At 40.5% G+C, this 14,054-nt stretch overlaps 1 protein-coding gene across 1 annotated transcript; it reads left to right on the top strand.

The window, feature by feature from the left end:
• Window positions 1–4,050: 4,050 nt before the first annotated feature.
• Window positions 4,051–13,798, top strand: LOC139170823 (coagulation factor IX-like). The gene is made up of 6 exons (XM_070758340.1): window positions 4,051–4,208; window positions 5,687–5,711; window positions 7,292–7,417; window positions 9,402–9,592; window positions 10,879–10,993; window positions 12,356–13,798. Exons 1-6 carry the CDS (start codon window positions 4,080–4,082, stop codon window positions 12,907–12,909), a joined length of 1,140 nt encoding a protein of 379 aa, XP_070614441.1. The 5' UTR covers window positions 4,051–4,079; the 3' UTR covers window positions 12,910–13,798.
• The last annotated feature ends 256 nt before the right edge of the window (window positions 13,799–14,054 follow it).

Here is a 14,054-nt window from a genome sequence, read left to right as displayed (position 1 = left end):
ATTCCTATGGGAAAAACCGCTTCTTCTTACAATACTTTCTCCTTAAGAACCTGGTCACGGAATGAATTAAGTTCATAAGGAAAGGTATCCCTGTATTCTGTTATGAATACAGTCATGTTGAGACATGGCTGAATGGGTAAAACCTAATCCCCTTTAGCAGTATGATGTCCTACAGAAACTGATGCCCATATAACAAATAATAACAACAACAGAGTTTGAAAGGACCTTGGAGGTCTTCTAGTCCAATCCCTTGCTTAGGCAGGACACCCTACACTACTTCAAACAGATGGTTATCTAACATCTTCTTAAAAACCTCCAGTGTTGGAGCATTCCCAACTTCTGACGTTATTAATTGTTCTAACTACAAGGAAGGAGTTGAGGGACAAGATGACTTTGGTGTTAAGCCCAAAACAAATATGTATCTTTCCTTTGGAACCAGTGGACCAATGCTGCCCATTCATGCCACATTAGCAAAGCTGCTGTGAAGTTGAAGGGAAATGGCCCACTGCGGCTTTGCCTTGGTCCTTGGACTGTTGGGATGTCTTCTTCTCGCCGAGTGTACAGGTTGGTTCCCTTTTCAGCTAAGTTTCTTTTGGTTGGAGATGAAAAGCTGTCTTGGTCAGCAAATTGGGAATAAACCATGGGGATTAAATTAAATTTAAGACGTCTAAAGACAGCAGGGATATGGGATTAGGCGACACCACTCTCATTTGTTGTGACTACAACGTGTCAATGTGTAGATACTTAAATGGGACCTGCTCCCAAATTGCTGTGTAGAAATCTTTTTTTCCCCTTTTTCTTTTTTAATGAAAATATAATATTTATTAAAGAGAAATGGGGGGATATACAAAACAAAAGGAGTGTGCAAATATCAATACAAATGCATATAAATTTTGAATATACAGTTATAAGTCATAATACACACTTATATATATGAAAGAAAAGAAAGTTAAAGAGAAAGAGGGGGGGGTAAAAGAAAGCAAAAAAGAGGGTGAAAAAAGAGGAGAAATAAAAAGAGAAAGAAAGAAGAAGAAAGGGAAGAAGAGGTAAGTTTATATCTATAAATTTAACAAGTTCCCTTTTCAGTTACGTTTCTTTTGGTTGGAGAAAAGTTAGGAATAAACCACAGGAAATAAGTGGAACTTAAAGCTTTTAAATACAGCAGCGATATCGGATTAGGTGAAAAAACTCTCATTTGTTGCAAGTGCAACATATCAATGTGTAGATACTTAAATGGGACTTGCTTCCAAGTCGCTGTGTATAAATTTGGTTTGTAACCCTAAATGTTTGCAGCTACCCAGCTGATAAAATGTAGATTTGGGAAATAGTTCCAAAAGTTGAGTGAGTGACATAGGGGAAGGTTTGGTAGGGAAGGTTTGCCTATTTGCCGATGACTCTAAAGTGTGCAATAGGGTTGATATTCCTGGAGGGGTCTGTAATATGGTAAATGATTTAGCTTTACTAGATAAATGGTCAAAGCAATGGAAACTGCAGTTTAATGTTTCCAAATGTAAAATAATGCCCTTGGGGAAAAGGAATCCTCAATCTGAGTATTGCATTGGCAGTTCTGAGTTAGCAAATACTTCAGAAGAAAAGGATTTAGGGGTCGTGATTTCTGACAGTCTCAAAATGGGTGAACAGTGCAGTTGGGCGGTAGGAAAAGCAATGAGGATGCTCGGCTGCATAGCTAGAGGTATAACAAGCAGGAAGAGGAAGATTGTGATCCCCTTATATAGAGCGCTGGAGAGACCACATTTGGAATACTGTGTTCAGTTCTGGAGACCTCACCTACAAAAAGATATTGACAAAATAGAATGGGTCCAAAGACGGGCTACAAGAATGGTGGAAGGTCTTAAGCATCAAATGTATCAGGAAAGACTTCATGAACTCAATCTGTATAGTCTGGAGGACAGAAGGAAAAGGGGGGACATGATCAAAACATTTAAATATATTAAAGGGTTAAATAAGGTCCAGGAGGGAAGTGTTTTTAATAGGAAAGTGAACACAAGAACAAGGGGACACAATCTGAAGTTAGTTGGGGGAAAGATCAAAGGCAACGTGAGAAAATATTATTTCACTGAAAGAGTAGTAGATCCTTGAAACAAACTTCCAGCAGTAACTTCCACAGTAACTGAATGTAAACATGCCTGGGATAAACATAGATCCATTGTAAGATAAAATACAGGAAATAGTATAAGGGCAGACTAGATGGACCATGAGGTCTTTTTCTGCCATCAGTCTTCTATGTTTCTAAGTTGCTTTTTCAAAAGGCGACTGGACGTTGTTTTCCTTGCGGATAATTTTCTTCTCATTCAAGAAGCTGGGATATAAATCCTCCCATCCTCCACCATTCGTTCACAATCAAAGAAGCTTTTTGGCGGGGAAGTGAAACATTTTCAAGAAGAAATAAAATCCAGCTGCTTCTTGAAAAAGCACTTTTGGGAGAATCCTGACCTGGATGGCTGAGAAGCTCCACAAACATTTGAGAAATATTAAGTGGGAAAAGAGATTATTAAAACGTGGCTACTGTACGCACTAATACCCATTTAAAAAGTTAGAATCGCATTTGCAATAATGGAATCAGTCACCCCAAATATACATTTCCAATCTAACTTGGATTGTTTGTAAGGAATTTACACTGAAATAAATCTCCGGTGCATTGGGATTCTATTTGCTTAAAATGCAATTCGAAAAGGCTAAATTATAGCCATAATTTGTATGACTTTTTTGTTTTGATTCGTTTTAGGGTATTCCGTTTTACAGGATTCTGTTGCTTTAATCAGAATTGCTGAGTCCATAAGGAAATCTCTTCTATTGAAGACTAGTGATTAAAAAAAACAAAACCACCAGCCCAAATTGGAAGTTTAATTATTACCTTCTTGGGGAAAGTGATGAAAGATTGCAGAGCTGCCTTTGATTTAATCAACTACACTTTAGTCTTTTGATCTTGACCAGTGAAACGTGTAACAAAACCAATACAGTTGGAAGATATAGAATATAGAACAACAGAGTTGGAAGGGACCTTGGAGGTCTTCTAGTCCAACCCCCCTGAAAATTGTACATCACCTCAGACAAATGGTAATCCAACATCTTCTTAAAAATGTCCACTGTTAGAGCACCCATAACTTGTGGAGGCAAGTTCTACTGATGTATTGTTCTAACTGTCAGGAAATTTCTTTCTCCTTAGTTCTAAGTGGCTTCTCTCCTTGTTTAGTTTCCACCCATTGCTTCTTGTCCTACGCTCAGGTGTTTTGGAGAATAGCTTGCCTCCCTCTTCTTTGGGGCAACCCCTAAGATATTGGAAGACTGCTATCTTGTCTCCCCTGGTCCTTCTTTTCATTAAACTAGACACACCAAGTTCCTGCAACCATTCTTCGTATGTTTTAGCATCCAGTCCCCTAATCCTCTTTGTTGCTCTTCTCTGCACCCTTTCTAGAGTCTCAACATCGTTTTTGGAACGTGGCAACCAAAACTGAATGCAGGATTCCAAGTGTGGCCTTACCAAGGCCTTGTAAAGTGGTATTAACACTTCACATGATTTTGATTCTATCCCTCTGTTAATGCAGCCTAAAATTGTATTGGCTTTTTTGGCAGCTGCTACAAACTGCTGGCTCTTATTTAAATGGTTGTCCACTAGGACTCCAAGAGGGTCACAGTTACTGTACTAAAATGTTTCTCATCTCAATAAAGACGAATCTACGACTTTACCGTGAATGTTAGGCTAAGTGAAATAAAAATATTAGCTTGGTACAGAATTTTAAAATAATACTTTATTGGCAATAAGTAGACCTATGGCCAATTAAATATTTTCTCTTTCTTTCTTTCTTTCTTTCTTTCTTTCTTTCTTTCTTCCTTCCTTTTTCTTTTTGAATTCCATTCTAAGTTAATATTGTTCTTTTGGATAACATAGTATACAACAACAACAAAAGAATAGCAGTGATAGAGCAAAACTGGAACACCCCAAAAGCCTTTTGATTCCCCAACCCCCGGTGTTAGCCTAGAGAACATTTGTGTCTATAACCTCACTTTATTTTCCTGCTGTAGTTTTTATTAATCGGCAAAAGGCAAATTCCGTCTTCATGCAACATTTAAGACGTAATTTTCGAAACCTTGGAGAGGACCGTCTTTCGACTATTGCAGAGGAGTGCGTTAAGGAAGGATGCGATTTTGAAGAAGCTGGAGAAATTATTGAAAATGCTGCTCAAACGGTGATTATAGGCATCAAGAGAATTTTTCAATTCCTCTTCTTCCTCCTCCTCCCCTTCCTCCTCCTCCCCTTCTTCTCCCCTTCTCCTCCTTCTCCTCCTCTTCCTCCTCCTTCTCCTCCCCTTCTCCTCCTCTTCCTCCTCCTCCTCCCCCCCAGATCATGTTCTTCATGGTTGTTACTTGGATACCATCATGATCCCTATCTGATCAGGGTGCCATAAATAGGTTTTTCCAGAGAAAAATATTCCTGGGGATGAGATTTATTTATTCATTCATTCATTCATTCATTCATTCATTCATTCATTCATTCATTCATTCGATTTTTATGCCGCCCTTCTCAAAGTGTTGGTCATGACCTTTAAAGCCCTACATGGCATTGGACCAGAGTACCTCCGGAACTGCCTGCTACCGCACGAATCCCAGCGGCCGATAAGGTCCCACAGAGTTGGCCTTCTCCAGGTCCCGTCGACTAAGCAATGTCGTCTGGCGGGCCCCAGAGGAAGAGCCTTCTCTGTGGCGGCCCCAGCCCTCTGGAATCAACTCCCCCCAGAGATTAGAACTGCCCCCACCCTCCTTGCCTTTCCTAAACTACTTAAGACCCACTTATACCACCAGGCATGGGGGATTTGAGACATCTTCCCCCAGGCTCATTATTACTTATGTTTGGTATGTATGTGTTGTTTGGTTTTTAATTATGATAGGGTTTTTAGTTATTTTTAATATTAGATTTGTGCCATTGTAATATTGTTTTTATCGTTGTTGTGAGCCGCCCCGAGTCTTTGGAGAGGGGCAGCGTACAAATCTAATAAATTGAATTGAATTGAATTGAATTAGACTCAGGGTGGCTTACAACATGTTAGCAATAGCACTTTTTAACAGAGCCAGCCTATTGCCCCCACAATCTGGGTCCTCATTTGACCTATCTTAGAGGTATGGACGGCTGAATCAATCTTGAGCCGGTGTTGAGATTTGAACGACTCACCTGCAGTTCTACAGTCAGCTTCAGTGGCCTGCAGTACTGCACTCTACCTGCTACGCCACCCCGGCTCATTCAATTTTAATTTGAATTGGTATAGATGGGTGCCCAATCTATACTTCCTTTCTCATTCAAAACCAGCCCTGTGAATTGCATTGAGAAGTGTATGTAATTTATCCGTGCATGGCTTGCAGAATAGATCCAACATGACTTTCAAGATCAGGTCCAGTTTTATTTTATCTTTATTCTTCCAAATATCTATGTGGACCGATAAAGTCTAGGTTTATTTAGATTTGACACGAAAGGATATGCTTTATGATCAGGAGGAACTTTTCAAAGGATGGGGCTTGTAGATGGGTTTATGGAGATGGTTAGGCAGTGTCTACCTGAGAAAATATCAGATCATTACCAAAACTGAACTTTGCATCTGAATTTAGAATCAAATCTACTTCTATTTGAATGCAATGTCCTAAACTGTTGGTTTTTTGTGTATGTTTTTTGCAGAGGGCATTTTGGAAGATATATATTGGTAAGTGTTCCTTCAAAAGAAACCATCAACACACATTCTAGGTCTTCTTTCCCAAGGACTCTGCGGACTTCAACTCCCAGAATTCCTCAGCAAAGCCAGAATTCCTCACCAGCCTTCCAGGCCAATGTTTTCATTAGGTAGAAAGGGTTGTGTGTCCTCCCTTGCAGCATGAGGAGTTTTCAGATTCGGAGGATGACTGGGATTTAGAGATCATAAATCTCTAAATCTCCCTGCTCTACTGACAGTTAGCAATGTTAGTGTATACCAGTGTTTCCCAACCTTGGCTACCTGAAGATGTCTGGACTTCAACTCCCAGAATTCCCCAGCCAGCATTCGCTGTCTGGGGAGTTCTGGGAGTTGAAGTCCAAACATCTTCAAGTGGCCAAGGTTGGGAAACACTGGTGTAGACCACAGAGCTAATGATCTAGATATGAGTTCCGGTGACTCAAATGGGGGGAGACCACAGATGGAGGGACGTTTCTTTTCGAAGGTGCTGAAAACGCAGGGAAGAAAGAGGATGGAGATAGTAGAGAGTAATTAATTAATGAATTATGTTACATCCGGGTGTGAGACGTAAGAGACGCTGAATTTGTTCAATCTTGCTAAAAAGTATGGATGCGTCCTGAAACTTGCTCCCAAGCATAAGAATGATGTGTGATTTATTATCTATTTCTTTACAACGCCTGGCTAGCCTTAATTAGCCATAGATTTTAGAATGACTTGTGGAATGTCTTTCATGCTACTTCCAGGCTTATCTACTTTATTGCTGAGATAATAACGATGAGGAAAGAAAACTGTGTGCAGAGTTGAAATAAAGAGGATATGTTTTATAATGAGATTCATTGAGAATTCCTTTATTCCAAGTATTATGTGAATCAAACTGAAATCAGAACAGAAAGTAGATTCAAACCCAAGTATCCAATAGGCCAGTGATTTTCAACCTTTTTTGAGCCATGGCACATTTTTTACATTTACAAAACCCTGGGACACATTGGGGGGGGGGGCGCTAAAAAAATTTGGGACACATTTTTTTCTCTCTTCCTCCCTTTCGCTCTTTTTCTCTATCCCTCCCCCTTTCTCTCCCTTCTTTTTTTCTCTCTCTCCATCCCTCTTTCTTTCTCTCTTCCTTCCTTCCTCTCTTTTTTGCTCTCTTTCTCCCTCCCTCCCTACCTCCCTCCCTCTCTTTCTCTCTCTCTCTTTCTTTCTCTTTCCTTGTTTCTTTCTTTCTCTCTCTTTCTTTCTCTCTCTCTCTTGTTCTCTCTCTTGCTTTCTTTCTCTCTCTTTCTCTATCTCTATCTCTTGCTTTCTTTCTTTCTCTCTCTCGTTTTCTTTTTCTCTCTCTTGCTTTCTTTCTCTCTCTCTCTCTTTCTCTCTTGCTTTCTTTCTCTCTCTCTCTCTCTTTCTCTCTCTCTTGTTTTCTTTCTCTCTCTGAGCTTCGCGGCACACCTGACCATGTCTCATGGCACACTAGTGTGCCACGGCACACTGGTTGAAAAACACTGCAATAGGCAACTTCCTTGTTTCCATCTCACCCTGCTAAGCTTATTCTTATTTTTTTTCTTTCTCTCTCATCATTAAAGATGTTTGCTCACTGAATAATGGAGATTGTGAGCAGATTTGCACAAATGAATGGAGAGGAAGGGCAGCTTGTTCCTGTGTTGATGGATACAATCTCTCAAAAGACCAGAAGAGCTGTGAACCATCAGGTGAACCTGGAGGGTTTGTGGGGCTATTTATTTAGTCATTCCATTTTTGTAGCTGATCATCTCAGTCATCTCTGCTTTGAGAATTGCCATGGGCTCTCTTGCATCGAGGCTGTGGTTGTATGATGATTTGACAACGAGATGCATTGCTAAGATGGGTTGACTCACCAAGCCAGAACTTCCAATGGGTCACAGCAGTGACCAAGCATCTCCAAGCTTCATTCTTCTTGGCCTCCATCTCCTTCTCTCGGAGGAAGGATGTTGTGTAGCACCGTTCCCATAAGAATAAGTTACCGTATTTTTCAGAGTATAAAACACACCTTAGTTTTGGGGGAGGAAAATAGGGAAAATAATCTGCTTACCAGATATTCATCTGAGTAGCATCCTTAGCCAGCACATTGTTTTATCCCTTGGTTAGGGCTTTAAAAAAACTTTATTCAGAGAGAGTAACAATGAAAGAGCTTCCCAGCTCTTACTGGCTTGCAACCTCTTTCATTGTTGCTCTCTGCGAAGAATGTTTTCCAAGCCCTAAGTACCTGGTTAGGGCTGGAAAGAAACATTTGGAGCAAATTAGACCAATGAAAGAGAAACCTGCAAAGACTTAGGGCTTGGAAAACATTCTTCACAGAGAGTAACAATGAAATGGCTTGCAAACTGGTTAGTCTGGAAAGAAACTTATTCGGAGCAAGCTAGAGCAATGAAAAAACACTGGAAAGTTTTAGGGTTTGGGAAAAAAATCTTTGCAGAGAGTAGCAATGAAATAGCTTGCAAGCTGGTAAGAGCTGGGGACATCATTAGCACCTGGAAAGAAACATTCGGAGCAAGTAGAGCAATGGAAAAGACCCTGCAAAGACTTAGGGCTTGGAAAACATTCTTCGCACAGAGAAACAATGAAAGAGCCTGCAAGGTAACAGCTGGGAACATCGTTAGCACCTGGTTAGGGCTGGAAAAAAAGCTACATTCAGAGTATAAGATGCACCCTAATTATTAGCCTCTTTTAGGGAGGGAAGAGGTGCATCTTATACTCCGAAAAATATGGTAGCAGGTTATCAACCCCTGGTTATCTGCTCTGGCAATCTCACACTACTTACCAGAGCTTACAAAACTTTTGCCAGACCCATCCTCAAATACAGCTCATCTGTTTGGAACCCATATCGCATCTCAGACATCAACACCCATGAAAATGTCCAAAGATACTTCACCAGAAGAGCCCTTCACTCCTCCACTCGAAACAGAATCCCCTACGAGACTAGACTTTCAATCCTGGGACTAGAAAGTTTAGAACTAAGACACCTTAAACAAGATCTAAGTATTGCCCACAAGATCATATGCTGCAACGTCCTGCCTGTCAATGACTACTTCAGCTTTAACCACAACAACACAAGAGCACACAACAGATTTAAACTTAATATTAACCGCTCCAAACTTGACTGTAAAAAAATATGACTTCAGTAACCGGGTTGTCGAAGCGTGGAACTCATTACCGGACTCCATAGTGTCATCCCCAAACCCCCAACACTTTACCCTTAGATTATCTACGGTTGACTTCTCCAGATTCCTAAGAGGTCAGTAAGGGGCGAGTACAAGTGCACTAGAGTGCCTTCCATCCCCTGTCCTATTGCTCTCCTATATCTCCTATACCTTTCTTCTATTCCTATATCTCTTCTTCTATTCTTGCATTGATATGTTCTATTCCTATACCTTCTCTTCTAGTCTTTCTTAGATATATTTTACTATGAGTATCTCCTCTATAACCTTCATCATGTATTTTACTATGTGTATATAGATATATACCCGCTAAAACCCTCATTGTGTATTGGATAAAATAAATAGATAGATAGATAGATAGATAGATAGATAGATAGATAGATAGATAGATAGATAGATAGATAAATAAATAAAAACTCTGTTCTAAGCATGCGGAAGACTAAGACTGTGGCTGGGCAATTGTTTCTCATGGAACAGAGCTTCCATCTTCTCTTTCTAGGACCCTTCTCTTGTGGAACAATTACTTTGCCAGAAGCTATCACACCCAGACTCTCACCGGACCAGAGAGACATCGACCATACCAAAAGCCACCAAGGGGAGTTAAACATTGCTCAGAATCTCCTCCCGAACAGAATTCCTACTCAAGACTGGGGACAGTTTAATACCCAAAGAGGAGAAGTTCCATGGCAGGTAGGAAAATGAAACTAGGGGTTCCATCCAGTGAAGGACGGCAAAAAAATTTACTACCAAACTGTGCGTGTGACTTATTTTGTGGTTGTGGCTTGATGGTCACGTAACCGGGGCGGGATGGCTTGTCAACCATGTGACTGGGTAGGAGTGGCTTGCTGGCCATGTGACCAGATAGGAGTGGCTTAAAGGTCATGTGACTTGCTTAAACGTGGCCAGCTTGACATCACTCACGTCAAAGGTTAGGGTTAGGGTGCCTGGCCTCTCCTGGCCTCAAAGAGATACAATTTCCCTCTCTATTTACTATTCCTGAACATCCAAAATATACTCTTTAATTCTATGTATATATGCCATATGTGTACATACATATTACCCACAGGCACACAAAAATATACATTATCTACTATATAAACTGTGTGTGTATGTACAGACGCATGCACGCACAACTCTTCTGAAATTATACACATTTAACCTCATTTACTGCGATAGGAAAAACACACCAGAATCTACTTTCTGCCACACATTTAGCCATAACTAGAACATTACACGTGCCTTCAGATGTACCTCCCTAGCTTGCACATCACTGTTAGAGCTAGGAAATGTTATGCATTGAGTAAAATGTGGTGATGCTCACTTAACAATGCTCTTGCTTAGCAACCAAAATGTTGGGCTCAATTGTGGTCATAAGTCTTCCTTCCTTCCTTCCTTCCTTCCTTCCTTCCTTCCTTCCTTCCTTCCTTCCTTCTCTCTTCCTTCCTTCTTCTTTCCTTCTCTCTTCCTTCCTTCCTTCTTTCCTTCTTCCCTCCCTTCCCTCCCTCCTTTCTTTTTCTGTCTCTCTTCCTTTTTTCCTTTTTCTTTCCTTCTTTCCTCCCTTCCCTTCCTCCTTTTCTTTCTTGTCTGTCTTCCTTCCTACCTACCTACCATATTTCTTTCTGTCTATCTCTCTTCCTTTCTACCATCTTTTTCTGTCTTTCCACCTTTCTTCTTTCCTTCCTACCATCTTTCTTTTTCTTTCTATCTTCCTTCCTTCCTACCATCTTTCTTTTTCTTTCTATCTTCCTTCCTTCCTACCATCTTTCTTTTTCTTTCTATCTTCCTTCCTTCCTACCATCTTTCTTTCTTTCTTTTCATAGCATTTTTCTTTCTTTCCTTTTTGGAAAGGATAAAGATAAACAGGTTGAAATTTATGCTGGGAAAAATGCAAGTACTGTATCAATGGGAGGGAAATGTTCAGTCTTTGGAAGATCTTCCGTCTTTGTTGCAATCTGATGCAATTTTTCTGCTCCCAGATTTACATGTTCAGTTTCGATACAAAAGGATTTTGCGAAGGGGTGCTGATTAGTGATTCGTGGGTCCTCACAGCCGCGCATTGCCTGGATTATAAGCCTCACTCAATCGTGGCAGGTAAGAAAGAAATTATGGAGAGCCTTGGCAACTTTAAGAGCTATGGACTTCAACTCCCAGAATTCCTCAGCAAGTCTTTCTGAATTTATCAGGCTGCAAAGGTGACAGTGGGAGAATTGTACTTTCAGACGTGCAAGATTCTGTTAATGTAGCTTTAAAACAAAGTCAAATAAATCCTACGTAGCTTCTGTTCTGGCCATATCACACTACTTACCAGAGCTTACAAAACTTTTGCCAGACCCATCCTCGAATACAGCTCATCTGTTTGGAACCCATATCGCATCTCAGACATTAACACCCTTGAAAATGTCCAAAGATACTTCACCAGAAGAGCCCTTCACTCCTCCACTCGAAATAGAATCCCCTACGAGACTAGACTTTCAATCCTGGGCCTAGAAAGTTTTGAACTAAGACACCTTAAACAAGATCTAAGTATTGCCCACAAGATCATATGCTGCAATGTCCTGCCTGTCGGCGACTACTTCAGCTTCAACCACAACAACACAAGAGCACACAACAGATTTAAACTTAATATTAATCGCTCCAAATTTGACTGTAAAAAATATGACTTCAGTAACCGAGTTGTCGAAGCATGGAACTCATTACCGGACTCCATAGTGTCATCCCCAAACCCCCAACACTTTACCCTTAGATTATCCACGGTTGACCTCTCCAGATTCCTAAGAGGTCAGTAAGGGGCGAGTACAAGTGCACTAGAATGCCTTCCGTCCCCTGTCCTATTGCTCTCCTATATCTCCTATACCTTTCTTCTATTCCTATATCTCTTCTTCTATTCTTTCATTGATATGTTCTATTACTATATCTTCTTTTTTATTCTTTCATAGATATATTTTACTATGAGTATCTCCTCTATAACCTTCATCATGTATTTTACTATGTGTGTATATATATATATACCCACTAAAACCCTCATTGTGGATTGGACAAAATAAAAAATAATTAATTAATTAAAAGTAAAATAAATAAATAAATAAACCAGTGGACTTTGACTTCCTGAATTTCTCAGCAATCCATGCAGGAGTCGAAGTAGACCAGTTAATTCTACTTTTTTGTAAAGCTACATTAACAGAATCTTGCATGTCTGAAAGTACAATTCTCCCACTGTTACAAAAAATCGGTGAGAAATCTCGCTCGTGAGAGCATCTTGACACAAGATCTTGACCTCAGGCAAGGGCATGGGTGCCTATGCTAGGGGCGCACAACTGCGTATGCATCCCAAAAATTGCTACCGGAACATAACACCTGACCGTTCCATTAGCAGGCCATCTCTGCCTGGAATTAATGCGGCTTAGTCGGTCTGAAAACACATCTAATGGGTTTGTTCTTCTTCTCTTGAATCAGGGGAATACAACATCGGCACCTCTGAGCCCTCCGAGCAGCTCCGTCAAATCCAGAGGTCATTCCCGCATCCTGCTTACGACAAGACTAGCTACAACAAGTACGAAAATGACCTCGCTCTTCTGAAGCTAAGCAAACCCTTGATCCTGAGCCAATATGTCACCCCCGTTTGCCTCGGGAACTGGGCGCTCACGGAGTACCTCCTAAAGCATGGAAAAGGCAGCCTGAGTGGCTGGTGGAAGCTGGGTTATTTACAGAAGATCTCCAATACCCTTCAGCATGCCGACATCCAGTATGTCGACCAGGTCAACTGTTTGCCGAACAACAAGACCCAACCTTTCCCCAATACGTTCTGTGCAGGCCGCCCTACTTTTGTCAGAAAGGTCTATCATGTCAACAGTGGTGCTCCAGTTGTTACCAACAGGAACAACATGTGGTTTCTAACGGGCATCGCGACTTGTGGAGAGGAGTGTACTGGAGACAGACCGTATGATATCTTCACTTCGATCGCAAATCATATTGGGTGGATAAATTGTGTGATGAAATGTGAGCAGTGAGGAAGAAGCACAACACATATTATCCATTCCCCTGTTATCTCCTGACCCTTTGCAGGAGGAGACAAACATGATTCCTAATTCCTTTGTCCCTTTCATTTAGAATAGAATAGAATAGAATTTTTATTGGCCAAGTGTGATTGGACACACAAGGAATTTGTCTTGGTGCAGATGCTCTCAGCGTACACAAAATAAAATATACATTTGTCAAGAATCATGTGGTACAACACTTAATGATTGTCATAGGGGTCAAATAAGCAATGAAGAAGCAATATTAATAAAAATCTTAGGATATACGCAACAAGTTACAGTCATACAGTCAACATGGGAGGAAATGGGTGATAGGAATGATGAGAAAAACTAGTAGAATAGAAGTGCAGATTTAGTAGAAAGTCTGACAGTGTTGAGGGAATTATTTGCTTAGCAGAGTGATGGCGTTCGGGAAAAAACTGTCCTTGTGTCTAGTTGTCTTGGTGTGCAGTGCTCTGTAGCGAGGGTAGGAGTTGAAACAATTTGTGTCCATACACTTAGGCAAAAATAGATCATGCTTCATTCTGGGTGAATTATTTTTACTGAAATCAGATCCAATTTGCATAGAAATTAGCTGCGAATATAATACAGATTGTGGTTTGTAACGACCTTGACTTGGAGAATTCAAAAGCCAATGTTTAATCCCATCAACTCCAAGTCCAGTCAACCTTCCCACAATGCCATTAGTTTTCTAAGCACAGCCTTCCCTCATGGCTGGAATGAAGGTAAAACACAGGAATAGAAAAAAAAGGTGGGGGATGGCAAATGAGGTAGAGAAAGGTCTTGAAATGCAAAAAAATGTATGATGATTATGAAGTATAATGAAAGCAATAAATAAGTAAATAAATAGCAACATGAAAAAGATCACGGAGGGTTCTGTTCTTATCACTAACTGCTTTGATATGGTGAAATTGTGGCATCCTGGGGGCTTTCTGAGTTCTACTCACACCATAAGCTGAGTCAACCTTGAATTGGGTGAGAATCGAACTGCTGACAGCCAGCAGTCTGCAGAAGCATAATCTTTATTAGGTTTCTTCATTTTAAAAAAGACAACATAGAAAACAGACAAACAACCCCCCCCCAAAATACAACAAAAAATAAATCAAAAACAAACACGA

Source organism: Erythrolamprus reginae, chromosome 8 (genome assembly GCF_031021105.1).
Source record: "Erythrolamprus reginae isolate rEryReg1 chromosome 8, rEryReg1.hap1, whole genome shotgun sequence".
NCBI lineage: Eukaryota > Metazoa > Chordata > Lepidosauria > Squamata > Dipsadidae > Erythrolamprus > Erythrolamprus reginae.
This window is presented reverse-complemented; position numbering and strand designations above follow the sequence as displayed.